Raw genomic sequence first — 21,848 nt, 5'->3', positions numbered from 1 at the left:
TCTGGCCAAGGTCTGCAGTAGGCAGAGAAGTCCGTGGTGATCAAGTGCCGATCATCTTGAAACCTAGTCTGAAGTTGTTCTCCTCTCGAATACATATCATCATCATAAATTCCAAAGCGAATGCGACAAACGTATTTGGATATCCCATTTGCTGTTACTTCAAGTTCTGGCTTACTTCAATAAGATTGACAGCATCAAGGGCAGAAACTCCAACAAAAGTGTCGTAGCTCAAATAGCACAGCAGCCATGCCTCCACCAAACATCACACCCTCGGGCAAAGAGGAACCCGACTTACACTGCCTGACCATCCGCGAGCTGGAACTCCTCTCACGCGACCGCATGGACAAGCAGACTCGGGACTACTACAACGAAGGCGCCGACGACGGTACCACGCTCAACGAAAACCAGACAGCCTATAACAAATACCGGATCCGGCCTCGCGTGCTCCGCGACATCTCGGTCATCGACACATCCGTCAACATCTTTGGCCAGAAGAACAGTGTGCCCATCGGCGTCGCTCCCACCGCCATGCAGCGGCTCGCGCACACGGATGGCGAGGTCGCCACTGCACGAGCGTGCAAGTCGATGAATGTCATCATGGGCTTGTCCTCCTTCTCCACCTCTACCCTCGAGGAAGTAGCCGAGGCGAACGGCCCAAACGCCCGCGTCCTTCAACTCTACCTCTTCGAAGAACGCGAGCACTCCCGCAAGCTAATCGCCCGCGCCAAAGCAGCAGGCTACAAAGCCTCATGCTGACAGTCGACACACCGGTCCTGGGCCGCCGCAATCTCGAGATCCGCAACCAATTCAAGTTGCCTAACCACCTCAAGATCGCCAACTTCCTCGCCCAAGAAGAATCTGGCTCGGCGGAGGACCACATGCACCCATCCGAGTCCACTCCTTCCTCAGATCCGAAGCACTGGGCCGAAACATCCAAGCCCTACCCACAGAACAAGTCACCTTCCAAGGCTGGCTATCACGACGGCACGCAGCGTGTCCTGCCAACTGGCCCCGTGACATTCCACACACACGCCGCGAATCCGACACTCAACTGGGAGGAGTCCATCCCTTGGATCCGCAACGAGGTCAAGGACTCGGATATGCAGGTCTGGGTCAAGGGCATTGCGACTGCGGAAGACGCTCTGCTGGCGGTCCATCATGGCGTAGACGGCATTGTTGTTTCGAATCACGGCGGACGGCAGCTGAACGGTGCGCTCGCTACATTGGATGCGTTGCCTGAGGTGGTCGAGGCGGTGAAGGGTAAAGTCCCAATTCACGTGGACGGCGGCATCAGGCACGGGACGGACGTCTTCAAGGCGCTGGCACTTGGTGCGGACTTCGTTTGGATCGGCCGTCCGGTGTTGTGGGGACTGGCGTACAAGGGCGAGCAAGGCGTGAGGCTGGCACTGCAGCTGCTGAGTGCGGAGTTCCGACTGTGCATGGCGCTGGCCGGGGTGACGAAGGTACAGAATATTGGGAAGGAGTACTTGGTCAGGATGAATAGGGATGGATTTCCCAGCAAGCTGTGAATAGCTCTCGAGCTTTGAGCGCGAAGGACTTGATTGTTGCGAAGCTTGAACTTTTGCAAATATGTAGGCGCCTGGAGCAGCGCAAGCTTTGGCTTTTCGCGAACACACTTGCATAGCCTGTGGAGCACGCCAGTTGATTTCACCACTTCTCGTTTGTGCTAAATCTATGCACGATTTGTGCTGGGTATCAGTGAACCGAAAGTCATGCCTGTCTGCAACTGCGATTGGACCTGCCTCCGGATTCAATCTTCGTGTATCAACACCAACGCTTCTCGCTAAAGCGATGTCGGAGCTCGCGAGCTTATCATGCTGCATCGTGACCTGTAGGTTACTGCAACAGCGGACCTTTGATGCTTCCTTCTGGTCGCGTGTTCTCCTTGTGGTGCTGTTCTTCATTCTTCGCCCTCCATTCTTGCCACAGCAAATGCCACTTCTCGGTGCTCAGTGGCATCTTCGCCGTCTGTTTCGGCTTCTGAGCCACGTCCTGAGTTCGCTTCTGAAGCACTGCTGGAGTCGACACTGTTGGTTTTTCTCCTGGGGTCTGCGTTGATTGTTGGGGTGGCTTCTAAGCATCCCAACCCTCGTCAGTAGGCATGATGTACTTCACACTACCATCATCGTGAAAGCCTCCTGTGCCTACAACCCCAGCTGTGAGCTCTCGAAGGACCTGGTTGTAATTGACACTGTGCTTAATCTTGCAGCGACGATTGAACGATTCCATGTGGGAGCATAAAGCGGTGAGGTTGCTGAAGTCTTTCAGACAGGAAGGACATTGAACGCGTCCACCAGTGTGAGCAGGACCAAGTAAGTGTTTGTGGAAGTCTCTAGGATCCTTGAAGACGCGCTTGCAGCGGGGAACCGGACAAGTGTATGAATCGCTGACTTTGTCGTAGAAGTCGATGAGCTTGAATGTGGTCTTACGATGGGCTGAAAGGCTTGTATCGATGGTGCTGTTGTACGAGAGCATCGAAGCATCGTTAGCAGCGACGCTACTAGCATTGCCTACAACACTGTCTTTGCCACCGAGGGGCTCTTCTGTGCCATTGGCGGTCGTCAAGTTCGATATCCTAGATGCGAGGTTGTCAATCTCCGCCAGAGCAGCATCGTCGTTGAGCTTGGTGACGTTGCTGTGCTCTAGGAGCGATACGCCTCCATCTTGGACATCGAGGTCGCTGGAGCGGCTAGAGAGATGCGAGCCGATGTTCTGGTCGCGTCGCTCGAGGAATGCCTCCTTCTGCAGAGTTCGTTCTGCGCGCTCCAGATGCCACTCTTCGGACGAGATCTTGCATTGACCTTTCTGAATGTGATCCATCATCGATGCCATACTACCAAAGACACCCTTACAGGCTATGCAGTTGATCTGCTGCTGGGTGGGATGCATCACTTCACAATGTCGGTCGAGGCCGGCTCGCACTTTGAACTGACACTCATTAGTCGATTGAATGCTGCCGCGGATATTGTACTTACGTCTGTGGCACACAGGGGACACGTTACTTTCGTAAGGTGTCAGTCGATGAGCACAAATTGATAGTAAGGACTCACTGTGCTTGGAAGGAGTGGCGATTCTGTGAATGATGTGCTGGGTATCGCTAGCAAAGTCGAGGTCGCATTTCTTGCAATAGTGGTGGTTGATGTCGTTGACCTTATGGCGTCTCAGGTCTTTTGCATTCTCAAAGACTTTATCGCAGTTCTCAAAGGTGCATTTGAATACGTCTGGCTCATCGAGAGCTTGAAAGTCCCAATTTTGCGTTGGCACCGGCATGGTGAGTGAGTAGAGAGGTGACGTCCGTTAAGCAAGTTTGAGAGAGCGGTTACTGTGGGCAGAAGTCAATAGGTGAGGCCAGTCGCGTAGAGCCGTGTCGAAGAAGTCAGGAGAAGATGGAACATTGGAAGAGAAGGGTCGGGGTATTTGTAGTTCGAAGAGAAGCTACTCAACAGTGAAGTCAAACATATGAAGTGAATGGGGAGAAGCCACCCACCGGAGATGAAGACGCGCTCGATGAGGTTACCCTGCCCTCTATCTTGGCTCAGACGAGCCGCTCTAGGAGCCTCATCAGAAGACACTGAGCGAATTGGCAAAATGTCACATCGGATGAGCAGCTTTTGGGCGTCGAAAGGACAACGGAGTGTTGCCTAACAGGGCAACCACGACGCGGAAGGCACGATCGAGCTTAAACAACCCCGCAACGGCAGCTTTGGGAATTGCAGCAAACGCTGTAAAGCCATCTTACTTGCCTCCTCTGTCGCTGCTTCATATGAGTACTCTAGAGTGTAGCCAGTCGGCAGCAATAGCCAATGTATGCACGAGTAGATCAAGCTTATCCACATGATGATCCCAACGTCGGTATCCGCAGCTCAGGTATATACCTCTTCAGTCAGAGCATTCAATGTCAAACCCTCCTTCGCGATGTCTTCCCCTGCAGATTGTCAGTGAATGACGACAGAACCGCTGAGTAAACTTGGACTCACCTTGTAGGAACGTTAGCGGCATCTCCACCAACGTGCCTCTCACTCTGCTCAAGAGCTCTTTCAGTTCGCCAACGCCTCCGGGAAAGTCTTCTCTAACTACATGACCGTACGCGACCTTGGGCGGCGCTCTATATGTGGCTTTGCCGTCAGCTTTCTGTTCCGCTCCGTGGAAGTAGTACTCGTAGAACTCCTTGTAGTCGCTCCACGTATGGACATTGTCGTCTGGAAGCGCTCTGAAAGCCTTCCGGAACACCTCCGTATTCGTCCTTGCCCGCGAGTTCCACATGGCCAGGAAAGTGTCTGATAGCGGGTCTGCGACGAGATTATCCTCCGGCGTACCCCAGTCATAGTCATTCGGCGTGCCGACCGGCTCAAGATTGTGGGACTGGCGCTCATAGTCCTGCGGACGGATTAAGCCGAGATGCTTCCTGAAGAGCTGGCGTCGGAGCGAGGCTGCAAATCGACTTGCCATCCAAGACCGGCCGTTCATTGAGGACTGTACAGGCGTAGGATCGTGAACCATAAGAGCGATCTCAGAGTCGTGTGTGCCCAGCTGGCTTCGGTCGTTCAGGTTGGCAGAACCAACTATCACGTATCGATCGTCAACAATCATGCACTTAGTGTGGATGTAAAGCTCTTCGCTGACGAAAGCGTCCAGTTCGGCTTCTGGTGGACCGTTCCAGGGCACCCGTCGAATGTCCTCACCTCCAAGCATGTAGCATTCTGCTACAGAATCCCAGCGATCCCCGAGCTTGGACCCGGGCGCTGCTTGTTGAAATTGCTGGTACTGGTAACCAGGAACGCCAGGGCGGGCGCTAGTGCCCTCTCCAGACGGATACCACCCAGAGCCGACCATATCATCGTGCTGTTTGCGAGCGTCTTCATAGCTCACGCCGCTTTGTTGCTCTACTCGAGCCATGGAATTGCTAACATTGATTCGATCGTAATTTCGTAGATTGTAGAAGCGGATATACTCCATCGGGTTGTAGCCAGCCTTCGCGATCAGCTCCAAGATCGACTCGCCACCACGGTTGATAGAATTGTACTGAAATTCCATGATTGCTCGTGTCCCGAGCGAGTCATCATCGCGCAAATCGCCCGCAAACGCTGGCACAGCTGGCATGAGCACAACCACCTTATACTTCTGCCCATTTCGTGCGGCTCGGAGAATGCGATCGACCAACGCTTTACCAATCAAGTTCTTCACCGACTTTTGCTTATCACCAGTCGCTGTGATGAAGAACTGATTCTCAATGTAGACGAAATGCTCGCTCTGCTCGATCAAGGAGATATAAGCATTCTGAATCGAATGTTCTGTGGCCGTGCCGTTGCTCCACTTTGTGCAGCTTCGTAGGAGCTGGCAATTCATAGGCCCACGGGAGGCGAAGATTCTGTTCTCGTAGTGTTGCATCTTCGTGTTGAGGCCACCCTGAACATAGTTTCCTAGGGAGGTAAGCTCCTGTCCCAGAAGCTTGCCTTGCTGTCGGTACTCGTTGAAGCGACCCTTCATACCGCGCTCTCTGCCTTGAGAGTCGCCTCGTTCCGTACTGTACTGCTGATCATAACCTAAACCACGCTCGCCACCCGCGTATGGCTGGCTCTCATCAAAGCCACGAGTATGTGACCCTGCCGGGGCTTGATAACTCGAGTGCTGGTACGGGTCCTGACTTTGTCCAGTCGGCGTGTAGCCGGACTGCGTCGAGTCGTGGTACGCGGAATACTGCTGTGGGGCCGTTGGCTGACTCTGCGTCGATTGCCAAGTCTGCGTTTGTGAAAGTGGAGGTTGCGGTCCGACCGATTGCCATGTATCCGCGTGCTGCGGCGGCTGATAGGACGGCTTGGTCTCCCAATTTGGACCTGGAGGAGGTGGCCCTGGTGGAGGTGGTGGAATTGCTTGGCCAGCCGCTTCGTAAACAGCTTGAGGATCGCTTTGTGGATGCTGCCAGGATTGGGCATTTGGCGTGTGAGGTCTGCTAGTGCTGATTGACTGGCCATATGGTTGGGCACTACCCTGTTCCTGCCACTGCGAGGAGCTCTGGACGCCGGAAGTACTTGGCTGAGAGGTACTTGACCACGCTGGCGCCGTGTATGGTTGACTTCCCGGCGGTGGTGGGAAATTACTGCCGGATGTTTGTGACACGGTCGCTGAATCCTGTGTAGTCATAGGCGCCGACCAGGCGAGGGTGTTATACTGCTGGCCTACCAGCTGCGACGTCTGGCCTGGCTGACCTTGCTGGTGTTGCTGCTGAGCGGACTGCGGTAAAGGCTGCGTCGATGTATGTGGGAAAGCATTACCTATGCGCGAGTATCTTGCGTCTCTTCGAACATTATATTTCTCGTCGTAGATGAAGTTCCATCTGTCAATGAAGTGGTGACGAAGATCTTGGACACATTGCCCATGTAGCGAGATAGACAGGTCGGACCACCCCATGCGAGAGCTCTTCGTTCGGTCGAGCTTGTTCTGGAATGGCTGTGCAACGTCGCTGAAGTCCATGACTCGTGCATTATTGTAGTCCTGGCCAGGGAATAAGGTCAGGTTCACGTCGCTTGGATGAACATCGCTGATAGAGTGCTGATTCGTGTCCCATCTTCCAAAGCAGAGGTCCAACCCGCCCATGAAAGCGAGTCTTCCATCGACAATCAGGAGCTTCTCATGGTGCGCCCAATAAAGTATCACGTCATCAGTCAGACCATAGGCACCTTTCAATGTGTCAGCTCCCACCTTAGCCAGGCCTGCAGCATCCAGTTTGAGGCCTTGGAAGGCCGACACTAGAGACGACTGCGCTGTTTGAGCATCAGGGAGGTGGTCTGGATGACGGAAGACAGCAATGTTTGGATGCAGAGCTTCCAGAGCATGCTTAGTATGAGCAGACGAAAGCGTCAGGGCCTGAGTCACTTCTTTGTAGACAATGATACTGACCTTGACGCCTCGTTGAGCCGCTCTCTGGAGTGTCCGGTCGATACGCCACTGCTCGTTCTTCGACGGCGGTCGTCTCAGGTACAGCTCTGGGGTTAGCCACCAGTCAAGGATCCAAATAGACTCCCTTGCAGATTCCAAAGCCAGGCTGACGGCGTAAAAGTAACCGGCACCGTCTACGTACCACTTCACATCGTTGCCGCTTCTCTCTGAAGCGAAGCTATCGTAGCGATTCTTCTGAGGGCCTTGAACAGAGCCGGCCTGCCAACTCTGACTCTGCTGCCACTGGTTCTGGCTCTGGTACTGACCTTGGCTGGGTTGTTCAGCAGGTCTGTCGCCCATTAATCCGGCGATGTCTGAACCGATGCTGTGAATAGTGCCGTGCAAGGCGCCAAACAGCTTGTCGCCAAAGTCCTGCTTCTGGCCAGGTGCAGCCGGTGGAGGCCCGCCTGGATACGCCGGCTGTGAGCCCTGACCTTGAGTTGGCTGCCCGTAGCCATAGTATCCGCCACTACTGGTAGGGCGACCATGTTGCGATGACGATGGCTGGGAAGGAGGTCCGGAAGTATATCCAAAGTCATTCTGCGTTCCCGATTGACCATATCTCGTCTTAAACTTGTTCAATGTATCGCCTAGAAATGAGCGGTCCTTTCCGCCCTGCCCGCTGCCTCGAGAATTTGAAAAGTCATTCCCGTAAGCCAGTGGGTCATCTTGACCTTGGCCCTGTTGCCACGACATACCTATGTCTTGGATATGCTTGGTACCAAAACGTTGATAAGGATATTACAAAAAAGAGAACTACGGCGGAGGGGTGCTCACCTCAGAGTGTTTCAGATCAGTAAAGCTGGGCAGTGCCAGCGATATGAAGATGGGGGCAGAATTGGACTCATGCAGACTCTCGTCACGTGCAGGTCCGGGGAAGCTTCAAGTTCACCACCTCGTATTGAAACACAGCTTTATTCATTGTGTGCATCTACACTCCCTCTGCACGTACATGTTTGAGCGGTCTGCAGAAATGAAGAACACGAGATGGCCTTCCCTTCGACGCGCTATGTATGACTCTGCCCAGGAACTAATACACGATAACGCACTCGCTTCCACGGAGACGCACGCCCATGACGAAATATCACAGAGATAAGTGAAGATGCGGGGATGTTGACATTTTGTCATAGCCCATCGCGGTATCTACAGGACGAGCAGTGGACTGTTCGCCGTGAGTTTATGCGAAAGTCTATAGGCATTGGTACTCTATTCGGGCACATAAATACAATATTGTCCTACATACCGAACATGGCTCCCTCGCGACTACTGACCCAAGCTCTGCTTACTACCAAGTCACAGACCTTTGCTCGCCGTGCATATACTTTGACACCATTCCACCAGAAATTCAGACCAGCTTCCACCATGTCGCTCGCCACGCTTGATGTATGCATGCGCTTTCAGGAACCTTCGTGCCAGCGCTAACCCACGCAGACTTCGCAACACTCTAAGCTGCCCACGTCTTCCGTCACTCTCTTTGAGGCGAAGGCAAAGAAGCAGGTATCTTTCGAAGCCATTGCGAAAGAGCTGGGCCGGGATGAAGTTGCCGTTGCGGCACTGTTCTACGGCCAGACAAAGGCATCCGAGCAGGACATCAAGAAGCTCTCCGAATACTTTGGAATCGACCATGGCACGCTCTCAAGCCAGCTTTCGGGGTTTCCCGACCGAGGCAAGAGCATTGAGATGCCACCAAAGGAGCCACTGATCTACCGGCTATTTGAGGTTATCCAGAACTACGGATATGCCTATAAAGCAGTGATGAACGAGAAGTTTGGCGATGGCATCATGAGTGCGATTGCTTTCTCAACACACGTGGAGAAGGAGGTCGACAAGGATGGCGTGACGTGGGTCAACATCAAGTTGCGCGGCAAATGGTATGGTCAACGTGTCTCTATTCTATCCGTGTCTGACTTCTCTCCACAGGCTTCCATTCACGCCATTCTAGATTCGCACTGTCGTAAGGGGCACGGCTGGTCTCTGACTCTGCGTACTCTTACCTGCAGTGCAACTGAGCATTGATGACGGGATCGCAATAGATGTCATAAGCACGACCTACATTGACGAGGGTCAAAGAGTACAGGCAGCCTTTAGACCAGAAATTCACATGCCCATCGAGGGCTTTTATCAGTAGCTTGCACGTACTATGTAGCTAGTACTGTACTGTACGCCCATCAGGCTCTTGCCCCTTGTTCCTTAACCCCGCTCCTGCCGCCCCCAAAGCCTGTCTGTCCGTCAGATTCAGCCCAAGCTGAGCCCCAATAAATTGAAGCTATATAAAATGGTGAGATCAAAATTCTCCGTCGAAATGTGCTCCAGAAGCACACAAACCTGAGGGACAGTTTGGCCGAGTGGTTAAGGCGACAGACTCGAATGTGGTCACCTCCAGGGGTGCTTCTCACTACTAGTTATCTGTTGGGTTCGCCCGCACAGCACGTCTCCCCACCCTCCACCGCCTGAAATTCTCGCTAACTTACAGTAGGGTTCAAATCCTGTAGCTGTCGACTTGCTTTTTGCGTTTTTGCGCAGGGGAAGGGAACAGGGAGAGCAGGGGATGAGAAAAGAGAGCGAGAGACGAGTGCGGAGCCGGGAGATCAAAGTCAGGGTGCAACAAATTCGGAGCGGCTGGCCCATCTTGGCACCAGCCAGAAATCCCAACATCCGATGTGAAGCTGCTTTTGAAACAGCTTCCACCCCAATGTGGATGCGAGTCGTGCTCGTGTAGCAGGCAGAGTCGTCAAAGAGAGTAGGTATTCGAAGGAGGACTCAGGCAGTTGACAACATGCGATACCTTGGTCCATTCCACCCGGAAATGATGGAACAGAGCTTACAAGAATCCGTGCTTGCATATCGAAAGTTCGTCTATCCTACTGCTTGTTCCGGATCTACCTATGCATGTGCCCTGCACGCTCTCTTGGAGAAATTGCTCAAGAGATATTTCCAACGAGCATCTGACAGACATTCCGGTCCTCGCAGTCAACACCGCTCCCGATCTGCAATGGTCTGGCTTACTCGATCTTCGTCAGCTCAATCCCACGCGCTCTACTCCCGTTTTCAACGACGCTGGCGTTTCGCTTTCTTGTCTCCTCTCCTCGACGTAGAACGTAATCGCTTGTTCTTTGGCGTGCCATGTGCTTGTGGGTTGGGCTGCACAGAAGTATTGTTCTGACTAGTCCGTCGTCGCTTTCTCGCGGGTTCATGCCCATGGCGGATCGACATTCCTTCCATTTGTCCGGACGGAGGTGCGTTTCTGTCGGAGCCATTACTTTCGCGCTTGCGTTTCTTCTCTTCCCGCTTCCGCCACTTCGCCTCCTTCTCCTTCTGCAGCTCTTTCACTTCTCTGACGAACGAGTCTTCTTCACCACTGTCCTGCGGCTCGGGCGCGGCACCTCGGGCTGAGTATGGCACGGAAAAGTGGGACCGACTCGCATAGGTTGTACCTCCGGGGTGGACGTTGTGGCCATTGTTTCGTGCCTTCTTCTGCCGAGGATGACCACCGTCGTCGATAGCCATATCGTTGGACCACCTTCGCTTCTGCCTGCTTTGCGGCATCTCGGAACGAGTTTCATTCAGATACCCGTTGGGGTCAGTCGGTATGGTATCAAACATGAAAAGGCCCGAATCGTCCATCTTCTGGTATGGCTCCCTGTGCAACGTCGCAAGTTCGGGTCCTGTCTCTGGTGGGCTGCCATAAGTCGCGGGCAACGTCGGGCTGCCGGCACTGAGGGGGATTTGGGTGCGAATAGGTGAAGATCCCGTAGCAGCATTGTTGATGCTTTCGTAGGCGGACTTGCAGTCGGCAAAGCATTTGAACATCCACTCTGTCTGTTGTATGGCCAGTGAGATCCCTTCTTCAACTCCTGTGGCACTCTTGCGCTCTTGCCTGAATTGCTCAAGGAACCTGCGGTGTTCTTCTAGCATCTGATTGTGGCGATCGAACAAGCCTGGTCGAGGGGTTTGCCGGGTGTCTGCATCTTGCACGGCTGCATGCATAGTATCCATTGCCGTCGACAAGTCTCGTTGGCCAGTTGCTGTCAACTATTGCGAGAGTATAGATCAGATTGCAGACATGGTAGCACTTGCACTATGAAAGTCACAATACCTGGGAGGCAGTGGGCAACAGCCTAAAGCACCACGGGCATTTCGACAAAGGGATGTCATTGTCACATGAACTTCTTCAAGTGAACTCCAACACTCTCAATGCAAGGCAGTAGAAATGCCATTGGAGTTGGAGACAGAACGCTTAGCCAGATTGCGTTAGCCAATAAAGTCATCCAGCACAGCTTACATGCCCACTAACCTCACCTCACCTCTACTTTTTTCCTCCCCTCGACTATGGCTGTCGAAAAAATGTGCCTTCTCCGACACCATGGACGAGCCATCGATCCTGCTGTTGATCTCAGGGCTGCTCATACGGACTGCGCTGCCAACCCGACGCCATTGACCCTTGCGGCACAACGACTGGCTGGCAACATATTATCGCACTGGCTCAGGCATCGGAAGCTCGACGGCAACAAGTTGGCATCGATCGATGTCCAGGAAGGGGCCCAGCTATGATCGCGCCGCGCTCGGGACGAACACCTCTTAGGCAAGTTGCGGTGGAAGATTAATGCTTTGGACCGCACAGCACGTTAGACCGGCTAGAATCGAGCTCCGTAAGTGAGATGAGGATCAGGCTGTCTTTCCAGGGACTGGACCGTGGACCGGCTGATGTCTGAGTGGCAAGGCCGAGCAACTTGCACAATCACAGAGCCGTAGCTCATCGACTCTACCAGGCGCCTGGACAGTCAGAAGGGCAAGCATATCTCGTTGGGTCACCGCCCCTCCTGGTTCCCGCATAGTACTGTAGTGAGTCGGCGAGTCGCCTGATGCAGGGCTCAAATCGATGCTAGCTTAAGTGGTGCGACTCCGTGTGGTGAGCTATGGCTGAGCTGCTATCGTACGAGCCGAGAAAGTCTTGCAGGTCCTGAATTTGATGAAGAAAAACAGTCGTTGGCGGGCGCTTAATCGATCCCCTGGCCATAGTTTTATTTCGAGGTAGGCAGGTACTACCAAGTGCGTCTCTTCTGTCAGTTCTTGCCTGTCAAGTTTAGCACTGGACCATGATGGGGAAAGGCAGCAGTGGTGCTTTCCCCGTTCCATATGGCAGGCACGCCAGCCAATGTCCACTCACTTCTTCCACTTTGCATCTCATCCTACCTTGTTCCCTTCTTCATCGATCATCACAGCTATCAGCTTTGCCTTTTCATCATCGCTGTTAGCCCGTTGGCGTTATCTCATCTGTCCTTGTAGCATCTTGGACTGCTATCCATCAGAATCATCATCAGCCACAGGGTGAGTCAAGTCAGATCAGTCCATCAGAAGCACAGCACAGTCATTCCTCCATTGATGCATCAAGTCGATCCAGCTCCTTCTTGCTACCACACTGGACACTTTCGTCATTGCCATCGACCCATTCACCACTTCACATTCACCTCACACATTCCTCCTTCGTGGGTGCAACTTCGAGCAAAAGCCATCAACGAATCCGGTCCTACACCAATCTCTTCCCTATCTCCCACAAGAAGCTAACCAAAGGTCCATACAGCGATCTTGACCAACCATGTATGCTCAGTCCGGCCTTCAAAACACTGCTGCATACCAGCCTGAGATACCTCAACGCTCTCCGTTTCAGCCCAAAGGCCATCAGTCCTATCAGCAGCACACTGCCGGAGGTAAGATCAAGAGCAGATCAGACACACACTTATGCTGATCATAATCAGCTACTCAAGGCACAAGCCAGTCATCGTTGAACATGTCAGATCTCAAGGCCAGCCTCCCAACTCAAGCAGCTCTCGACGTTGGTGAGCCTCGTGCAAGCTACACCAACTCAGCCTCGTCGTCTACAACAATCCTCCCATGTCTGGATACTACCCTCAGCAGACTGGACCCGCCGATGCTGCTCAACTGGCATACGTGCAAGCAAACATGTTTCCCACCTACTACGGCTCAAACACCCTCGGTAACAGCTATGCCTGGCCCTACGTTCCTGCTACAACTCCTGTGGACGTTCCACGTCGACCGTCTTGGTCCTCCGAAGACAACAATGCCCTCAACCAGGCTGGTGCTCAGGAGTACTACCCACACATGCCCTTCTATCCCGTGTCGGCTGTTCAGAGTCAGCACTACATTGCAGGCCCCATCCAGCCCATGAAGTGTGCAGACAACAAGTCATACGAGATGGTCAACCTTGATGAGCTTGTTGCTCGAGATCCTCCCATACCGCGTGCGGTTCCAGCTCTGTGGACAAATCAGGAAGAACTCAGCTTGGCCAAGTGTCTCCAGAATCCCGAAGGCATCACCAATGTCTACATCCGAGGTTTCATGCCAGACACTACTGACACTGACCTTGACCACTGGGCGTCTCGCTTCGGTGAGATCGAGTCGTGCAAAGCCATCATTGAGCAAGACACCGGCAAGTGCAAAGGTTTTGGCTTCGTCATGTACTACTCACCTGCTGCCGCTGAGAATTGTATCCGAGGATTTTTCCATCTCGCTTCCAGGCCAGCTACGCTCAGAAGTCTCGCAACTCCCGCCTGAAGGACCTCGAAGACAAGGCATCGACAAACATCTACTGCACTGGTGTTCCGATCGAATGGAACGAATCCGTACGTCCCACATCTATCACCCTCGCTATCAGCTGACCTTCGTCAGGACCTAGCTAACCACTTCCGTCCGTACAACGCCATCTCCACAAAGATCTGTCGCGATGTTCCCTCAGGTGTGAGCAAAGAGGTCGGCTTTGCGAGGTTGGTCCACCATTGTCCTGTCTCTACATGTGCTAACCTTTCAAGATTTGAATCTCGTGAGATTGCAGAGCGTGTCATTCGAGAATATCACTCGTATCACGTCGACCACGATGGTGTCAAGCTATGTCTGCGGTTTGCCGACACCAAAGCACAGAAGCAGCTCAAGCAACAGAGTCAAGAACGCCGCAACTGGCGAAGTCGCGAGTACAGCTACTCAGTCGAACACACTCCGTCGCCTACTGTCATGAGACTGCAGGGAGCTGCTCATCATCCCAGTCCTAACGGCAGCTATCAATCTCCAGCTGCAGCCAGTCACAATTTCACTCCTGCTACGTCCGTCTCACCTCCGTAAGTGATGCCTGCTCATCAAAACCCCTCTCATGGTCGCATTGCTTCGTCTTCTGGTGCTGACTACTACCCAGTGAGACTGCTGGCACCAAGATCATGCCGAAAGTTGCTGCAAATGCTTGGCCCATGCAGGGAGGTCTTCAGTCCATCACCAATTCTGCCTCTGTTCGTGCCCAACAGATAAGCGGTCGCGGCTATGTCGACACCACCAAGCATACCTCGGCCGATGCCGTTCCCGAGGTCAACGAGCCAAAGGTCAAGGCCGAAAAGTCCAGCCCGGAGAAGGTCGAAAGCCGCAGTGAATCCGTCACCCGCAAGGAGAACATCTCCAGTCACATCTGATGCATCTTCATGCTTACCAGGTCAGACGCTATCGTTCGTTTTGGTATTTCGATGCTCAAGTCAATTGGCGTCCAGGGTCAACAAAAGTTCTTTCCGCATTCAGTCATTGTTGAACTGCATCGTCACCATCGATAGCAGAGACCACCTTGCCGCGAATTTCTGCGTCATTCTTCTCACCGGCACTCTCCACAATCATCGACAGCTCTCAACATCGCAGGACATATACCTTAGACACGATATCAAATATGAGCTCGCCATGGCGAATGGAGTTTAGACAGTTGGGCTCAGGTGAACAGCATGTGTTTACAAAACATCAGACGTTACATGAGTATGCAATTTGCAATAGCCTAGATCGAGAACCAAATCATCCGCGGCTATCGATCATGAGTCGTCACTAAGCTTATATGATCCTTGTGCTCCTCTTCACGTTCAGCCAGGTCATTGCTCTCAATTCGCGTGCTGAGCCGATCTATTTTCCCTTACTGTCGTCGACGACGACCTGACCGTTGCATTCTCTTGATGGATCGAGCTACCCTCAGCTCTCTTCTTTGTCTCGCGTGCGACGCTCAACATCTGTGGATTTACAGATGACCAAAACCAGAATGCTTGATTGGTACTTCTATTCCAGCTCCTGCTCCAGCAGGCAACAAGTGCAAAGAGGAGTGCATGTACACCGCTTGAACAAATGCACTCCGACACCGACCAATAATGTTCTCTTTGTCCATTTCCCCATGTCATGCTGCCTCTCCACCGAGGCACGTCCCTGTGCACTCCGCTCAGCCTACTCCCGCCCAGCCCTCTCCTCCCGATCCTCAACCATCGTCCACGCCGGTCTATACCCTCCTCCTCCGTCAAGCGCATCCTCCCCCTCCTGCACCTTCAACAACGGATTGCGCACGGTATCACCCCTCCCACCAAGACTAGTATACCCCTCATCATACATCCCACAATACCCCGTACTACCGACCATCCCCGGAAACCTCAGAAATGCCCATATCTCGCTCAATTTCCAGTCCAGCACGGGATGCACGCGCATGAAATCGGGCCAGTTGCCGTCGGTGCGCTGGAAGGGCGTCAGGTGCTCCCCGTGCGGATCGGTGCGGCGGGTGCCGACGAAGATGGCGTTGATGGTGGGGTTGTGGGACAGGTAGAGGGCGAAGGCGTCGCGGAAGGTTCGGACGGGCACACCTGGGAGGTGGGGATGGGGTGGTGCGGAGTTGGGGTTCGCGTGCGTGTGTTGTGGATCCGGTGGCGGAGGATTTGTGCGGATGTGGATGAGTGAGAGGTGGTAGGCGGAGGAAGAAGCGCTGACGAAGGTTGTGACGGCGGGAAAGGGATCAGGAGGCGTGGCATAGATCGAGGGGATCGAGGTTGGGAAGTCTTGTGCTTCTGTTTTCCGCCGGGAGGAGGGTCGTGTGAAGTGTGTATGTAGGACGGCGAGGTAGATTAGGAGGAGGACCAGGCAGTCCTTGCCGCCGTTGTATGAGAGGGAGAGGTGCTCGAAGCTGTTGGATTTGGCGCGCATTGTCAGCATCTGCGTCCATCTGAACTTTCCAACTCATCCCAGCTCGGGCTGCACCATGCGCCGCAACTGCCTCGGCAAGATCCAGGAATGGTTACCTACCCATACTCGTCTAACGCCTTCGACATAATGTCCATGCTTTCCCTGACCTGCTGCTGTGTCCGTCTCGTGACCTCGTCCACTTCCCTCGCATCCAGCAGTTTCTCGACCCTCCCGTACACATCTGCACACACCTCGCTCAGTGGCACTGGGTTGGGCGCCACGGGCAGGACATCTTCTCCTTCTTCCCCACTGAGCTGGCCCTGTGCCGACTCAGGTATGGCATCTGCCACAAGATCGACAGGTCTGACCGCCTTCGAAGCCTCCGAGGGTTCTGGCGGACTTGGGACCGAGCCGTTTGCAGCTGATGCCTCGGTGGACGTCAGCATGCTCGGCGCGTTGCTTTCCGATGGTGGGCCATTGCCGGGCATATTCGTGCTATCGACGAATAGTAGAAGACATGAAAGCCAGCAATGAAATGCTCAGCAAGTCTAAACCCCGAGTTTGAGACCTGGAGCTGGAGCGAGGACAACTTCTACGAGGGTGGAGAGCACGCACCGGACTGTAAGATTCATGGTGAGGGGGAACATTGGAAGGCGGCGGAATTTTTTGGGATGACTATGCGGGGAAGCAGTGGCTGGCCCCGGTCATGGGACCCCAAGCCAGCTCGCAGACCAGAAGAGCCCGGTGGAGAGTAAGGACGGCCCGGGAGTCGGAGAGCCCTGGAGAATTAGACTCGCTTAGGCGAGAGCAGCTTATATGACACCTAGAACAATAGAGAAGAGGCCGTGAGACGGGTAATGGCTTTGGGTCATCCGGTCTCGCGAAAGCTCGCCTCATCACGAGACCGGTTGACGAAAGCGAATCATCGCCGGCTGACAAAAGCACGACTGGCGCAGTCACAAGATATATTTGCGATACGACAACCCAAGCAATCTCCCTTCTATGTCCAGAACGGATGACTGGCAGCGGCATCGCGATCAGGAAGTACGAAACCTGTCAGTCTGGACAATCCCAATTGAAAGGACTAGTCGAGCCGAGTAGCGTCTTTCTTATTGATGCATGACATTCTATGAATGTAATTTTACTTTCGGATGAGAACGAATCTTGGACCACCCATACCAAAAAATAAGGACCCGAAACTCCCAAAGTCTGCAGGCACTTTCACAGCTGCACTAGCTCATTGCCTCAGAGCTTTGTTGCCCACCAAAGACATCAGAACTTTCACCGCGATCAATACGATAGCGTGTCTGCACCCCACGACCTTCGGCCAGCTATCTGCTCGGCTGTCAAAGATCAAACCTTCAACGCCTGTACGCCATTAGTAGTGGCCGCCACGGGAGTGTCCACCGCCACAGACGAGACACTCTTTAGCGGTGTTCCCTCGTCCAGAGACACTTTGGGGATCTCGAGACTCTCCGTGCTATCTGATCCCAACTTCAGCACACTGGCTAGACTGCCGACCATCGGCCCACTGACACCATTTGCTCGAACAGCTGAATCACTGGTGAGCAGACTCCGCTGGATAGCTAGCACACTGTCGACTATCACTGCATCAATGCCTTGCTTCGTCTGCAAGGCAACGCTTGCCGGATCGTTGTTCATGACACCGTAGCTGACGCAGACCAGGCCGGTTTCTTTGACAACTCGAACCAGCCGTGGAGCGTAGACGAAGACTTCAGAGGCAGAGACAATGCCCAGTAGATTCCAACGACTGGCAAAGCGAATGGCTTCCTGTAGACTGCTGGCTCGGATATCGCCCACTTCTGAAGTGCCAGCATCCGTCAAGAACAACACGGGAATGTTGGGCTGCTTGAAGCTGAGTAGCAGACACAAGTCTGGATGAAAACTCGAGAAGATGATGTTGCGCCCCTTGCCGAGGTCGTAGACCATTTTCAGGACGGTGTCAACGAAAACATTCAGCTCGATGGCGTATGTGTCCATGTCGTCGTCTTCGCTCTCGAAGAGCATTGGGTACTTCATCTCAATGTTGAAGCTCATGTGGGACGGCAGTGTGCGGAACATCTCCTCGAGTGTTGTGAATGGCGCTTGGATTGTGGTACCTCGCGTGTTTGGCACAAATCCTTTTAGCTTGTACGGGCGAGTATGTCGTGCCCGATCTTGAAGATCTGCTGCCTCGTGGTCCCCACCGACTGACATGGATCGCATTCGTGCCCTATCACGAGGATCCGTCGGCATCGCTTTTGATCGAGGAGGACCTATTGTGGGCGATGCGGGTCTGGATTGACGCGGTGTACGCATGTCGTTGATCGAAAGAAATTGCTCCAATGTCAGTGTATGTACGGGCGCATCAATGCCTGTCTCGCTGACTGTGAAGTCGTGATAGATGACCGGGACATGGTCTTTTGTGAGCTGAACATCAAACTCGACGTAGCTTGCGCCTAAATTGGCAGCCGCAATGAAGGACTGTATGGTGTTCTCACCCAATTGAAGAGATCTGCGCCCAGGGCCAAAGTTCTTGCCCAGTCCACGATGACCAATGAGCATAGTGCTTGTCATACTCTTCCAGTAGGTCTTGTTTTCGCTAAGCGACATGTTGGGGTGATGGAAAGGCTTGATGATTAGGTAGTTGAAGGTGACTGATCCAATCGCCTCCATATCGCCGGATGCAACAATAGGCACTGTCAAGTCGCCTTTCAGTGGCATTTTCTTGCCACCTAGGTTTGTGGTCAGACTCGATATGAGGGCCACGCCACGGCCCACGACTCTATCGCGAGCTCCAGAGTAGGTCGGAATGAGATCAAAGTAGATCTTAGCCTTGTCCGGATCAGCAGCCAGAAACACAATCGGCTCCGTGCAGATGTTGTCTTGAACTGGTAGATCGAAGACCTCGGGCTCGCCATCAGCTCCCTTAGCTGAGACAACGATGGACAGGGCAGTGTCAAGTTGCGTAGAGTGAGCATTTGCCAAAGGTATCCGATCAAGGTTCACCGATCGTACATTTTTCCGCGTGTCCATTGAGCCAAGCGATACCAGTATCATACTCTTGTCCGTCAGATACCTATGGCCGAATGTCTTGACTGGCTCCATCAATTTGCCTGGCGGCTGCTGCGTACCGAAGCCATTGCTGTATCTGTCATTCAGTGAAGATGCTATCGGAGGCGACGTGGACGCAGACGTGTTTGATGTGTGATCAGGAGAGCGCGTGAGCTCGTCGAGCCGGGCAGCGATTTCAATATGTCCTCTCAGGGATGCATGCTCCTGGGCAGTCCAGCCCGACGAGTCTATTGTATCAAGATCTGCGTTCGCATCGATCAGAAGCTCGACCACAGGCAAATGGCCGTCAATACAAGCGATGAAGAGTGGAGTCCAGGAGTATGTGTTCTCGCGCAGCTCTAGGTCGGCAATTTGCGCTTGGGAGCCGGCGACCAGAAGTCGAGCACAATCTGTATGGCCATATCTCGCAGCAACATGGAGAGCCGTCTCGCCAGATTCGTCCTGGAAGTTGATGTCAACACCCGCTGCAACCAGGATGCGTACCACCTCGATAAAATCAGACTTGACTGCCAATGCCAAGACAGCTGAGGACTGGGGAGAGTTGCGGCGAATCGCTACAGGCGCAGAGACGTCTTTCATCGATCTCTCAGAGTCGAGCAGGTATTGGGTGGTCTTGGGATGGCCACCGATGACTGCTAGATGCAGTGGTGCCCAACCCTCATCGTCCTGCCAGTTCGGACCATCGATGCCCTGAGATACATCGAACATCTTCCATGCTTGAAGTCGCTCCACAATTATTTCACAAAGAGCACGAACGCCGTACTCAGCTGCGAAATGTAGAGGCGATCGCCCATAACTGTCCCTGGCTGACAAAGCAGATCGCTGCACCGAGTTCAGTTTATCGAGGAAGGAAACGAGGAATTGAGCCGCGTCTCCGTCTGAGGTAAGTGGCCGGCTGTGCTTGGGCTCGTGAGGTAGCGTGCGCTTGAAAGGTTTAGATGGCGATGCAGCTGGTGTGATGAAGCCAATGTCATCGTCTCGTACATCAAGCGTGTCTGAATTTCCTTCTTCGTCATCTGTCACTGTATGGGTCCGACCGATGGCTATGACAAGGCGATGGATACAATTCCGACGGTTCAGATCGTCTTGCTCGTCAAGAAAGACTATGTACTGCAGAAGTGTTGTGATAGACTTCTTCCCACGAAGGGCGATGGCTTTGTGCAGTAGAGTCTTCAGAAACGATTGAAACGATGGCTCGGAACCTTTTGGGAGTCCTTTCTTCGCGTCGATAATGAATTTCTCAAGCTGTAGAGCATCATCCGTTCTCAGGTGATTCTCAAGAGCACCGAGACGCTCTGCCGAGAACTCGAGACTAGGCCTAGAGGTGGTGCGTTTGAGGGAGCCCGAACCGATCGAGACAGTATCGTCGGGTCTTGCTGATACTGCTGCTTCTGTAAGGATCGAAATCCAATCGTTGACTTTCGTGAGCAGAGGTACGAGCTGTGAATTGGTTGCGAATGGTGCTGGCTCGACCTTGAGCTCCAAATATCGCTGCTGTGCTTGGGCACTGGGAATCTTCTTATCTAACTTCTTCGTAATCTTGATGAAGCCTCTCCTGTTGACTTCGCCATACCATGTGAGCTTCCTGCCCTCTGCTCTGAGCTCGAGCAAGGCAGCTAGCAGGTCTTGGGACTCATCAGAGTCGATGTCCTGGGTGTTCTGGAGGGTGAATCCATATCTATCTTCAAGCAACTTCAATCTGCGCGAGAAATCTTGAAACTTTTTGTTGTAGAAATAGTCGACATCTTCGAGGTTCCGGTCGAGAGCGTGCAAGAAGCCTGCATATCATAAGCATTGTCAAAGGGGGAGGGTACTCTATATCCATCTCCTACCTGCTAGATCCGGATTCGAGCCATCTTGCTGCCGGCTGTTCTCAGAAGCACTCTTAATCAACTTCTTGAGCTTCTTGTAGTTGATGTAGTTGGAAGCCCATTCTGGAACCTGGTTCCGTGGGAGATTTCTTCCGAACTTCATTGTAGATGTGTAGGAAAAGACAATCTCATCAGCGACCGGTACCCCTGCGGGCCAGACAGTAGACTGCGGCTACAACGTCTCCATGACTGATAAAAACATCAAAAGACGGATCGACCGTGAAGAGACTGGTTCTTCTAGCTATGACAATCCTCTGACATGGCCCTTGGGCATGTAGTTGGCGAAAGAGGTCTGGGTGGGCATTGTTCGGTCGAACAATGCAAAGAAAATTGTGCTCGAGGAGCACCGACTGGGGACAGAGCGAGATGATAAAGAACTTTTTTGCCGCTCGAAAACTTCACGTGTCGGATAGACCGGGGGCGCTCTCAGGGAGCAGAAGTGTTGTTACTTGGCAGTAGCCTCTCGTTCTCACCTGCTTCGTTGCGGGAATGTGTGCTGGGTCGAGTAGTCGCAGTCACCACGGGAAGGAAACTGCGGTGAAGTTTGATAACTGCAGGAAGCTGACTCCACTCTATTGATATCCGACTGGTCGTGCACAAGTACCGCCCTACGATTGGACACAAAACCACATCATGTCAAACCAGCGTTCCGCGTCCCTGCACAACAGCAGTGACTTTACTCGCAGGGAGAAGCCACAGCCGGTACGAATGCTCGCTCGCAGGACCCTATGTTGCTTCTCATCATGCTGATGACCGCATCGATAGTCTTCGATAGGTTCAGATTCCTCCAATATTCCCCAGTTCTTGGCCGTTATGGGGTACTACATGGTACGGTAGGCGCTACTGCAGCACATACTGCAGTCAGAATGCTTCGGGCATCGAGCACTGACCACGCCTTGGGTGAAGTGAGGTACAAGGGGTGCGTCAATTGCTGGTCAGCTGCTCTGTTTTATTCTCTAGCATTTGACC

At 53.2% G+C, this 21,848-nt stretch overlaps 8 protein-coding genes across 8 annotated transcripts; 3 read left to right on the top strand and 5 right to left on the bottom strand.

The window, feature by feature from the left end:
- Positions 1 to 246: 246 nt before the first annotated feature.
- Positions 247 to 1,529, top strand: AB675_4292 (Hydroxyacid oxidase 1; the record flags this gene model as incomplete). The annotated part of the gene is made up of 2 exons (XM_018144422.1): positions 247 to 666; positions 795 to 1,529. The coding sequence occupies 2 exons, from the start codon at positions 247 to 249 to the stop codon at positions 1,527 to 1,529; spliced, it is 1,155 nt and encodes a 384-aa protein (XP_017998608.1).
- Positions 1,530 to 2,094: 565 nt separating this feature from the next.
- AB675_4291 (uncharacterized protein) lies at positions 2,095 to 3,291 on the bottom strand (the record flags this gene model as incomplete). Its single annotated transcript, XM_018144421.1, has 3 exons — positions 2,095 to 2,949; positions 2,997 to 3,022; positions 3,072 to 3,291. The coding sequence occupies 3 exons, from the start codon at positions 3,289 to 3,291 to the stop codon at positions 2,095 to 2,097; spliced, it is 1,101 nt and encodes a 366-aa protein (XP_017998490.1).
- A 593-nt stretch (positions 3,292 to 3,884) lies between these two features.
- Positions 3,885 to 7,653, bottom strand: AB675_4290 (Phospholipase D1; the record flags this gene model as incomplete). Its single annotated transcript, XM_018144420.1, has 2 exons — positions 3,885 to 3,946; positions 3,999 to 7,653. 2 exons carry the CDS (start codon positions 7,651 to 7,653, stop codon positions 3,885 to 3,887), a joined length of 3,717 nt encoding a protein of 1,238 aa, XP_017998461.1.
- A 552-nt stretch (positions 7,654 to 8,205) lies between these two features.
- Positions 8,206 to 8,899, top strand: AB675_4289 (Cyanate hydratase; the record flags this gene model as incomplete). Its single annotated transcript, XM_018144418.1, has 3 exons — positions 8,206 to 8,340; positions 8,389 to 8,828; positions 8,878 to 8,899. 3 exons carry the CDS (start codon positions 8,206 to 8,208, stop codon positions 8,897 to 8,899), a joined length of 597 nt encoding a protein of 198 aa, XP_017998564.1.
- Positions 8,900 to 10,005: 1,106 nt separating this feature from the next.
- On the bottom strand, positions 10,006 to 10,953 carry AB675_4288 (uncharacterized protein; the record flags this gene model as incomplete). Its single annotated transcript, XM_018144417.1, has 1 exon — positions 10,006 to 10,953. The coding sequence occupies one exon, from the start codon at positions 10,951 to 10,953 to the stop codon at positions 10,006 to 10,008; it is 948 nt and encodes a 315-aa protein (XP_017998600.1).
- A 1,600-nt stretch (positions 10,954 to 12,553) lies between these two features.
- AB675_4287 (Sporulation-specific protein 5) lies at positions 12,554 to 14,429 on the top strand (the record flags this gene model as incomplete). Its single annotated transcript, XM_018144416.1, has 7 exons — positions 12,554 to 12,665; positions 12,714 to 12,790; positions 12,874 to 13,433; positions 13,499 to 13,598; positions 13,645 to 13,739; positions 13,785 to 14,087; positions 14,162 to 14,429. 7 exons carry the CDS (start codon positions 12,554 to 12,556, stop codon positions 14,427 to 14,429), a joined length of 1,515 nt encoding a protein of 504 aa, XP_017998427.1.
- Positions 14,430 to 15,210: 781 nt separating this feature from the next.
- Positions 15,211 to 16,421, bottom strand: AB675_4286 (putative FAD synthase; the record flags this gene model as incomplete). The annotated part of the gene is made up of 2 exons (XM_018144415.1): positions 15,211 to 15,934; positions 16,054 to 16,421. 2 exons carry the CDS (start codon positions 16,419 to 16,421, stop codon positions 15,211 to 15,213), a joined length of 1,092 nt encoding a protein of 363 aa, XP_017998584.1.
- Positions 16,422 to 17,286: 865 nt separating this feature from the next.
- On the bottom strand, positions 17,287 to 20,982 carry AB675_4285 (Glycerophosphodiester phosphodiesterase GDE1; the record flags this gene model as incomplete). The annotated part of the gene is made up of 2 exons (XM_018144414.1): positions 17,287 to 20,786; positions 20,841 to 20,982. The coding sequence occupies 2 exons, from the start codon at positions 20,980 to 20,982 to the stop codon at positions 17,287 to 17,289; spliced, it is 3,642 nt and encodes a 1,213-aa protein (XP_017998484.1).
- Between the last annotated feature and the right edge of the window lie 866 nt (positions 20,983 to 21,848).

This window comes from Cyphellophora attinorum, assembly GCF_001299255.1.
Source record: "Cyphellophora attinorum strain CBS 131958 chromosome Unknown Contig18, whole genome shotgun sequence".
Taxonomy (NCBI): domain Eukaryota; kingdom Fungi; phylum Ascomycota; class Eurotiomycetes; order Chaetothyriales; family Cyphellophoraceae; genus Cyphellophora; species Cyphellophora attinorum.
This window is presented reverse-complemented; position numbering and strand designations above follow the sequence as displayed.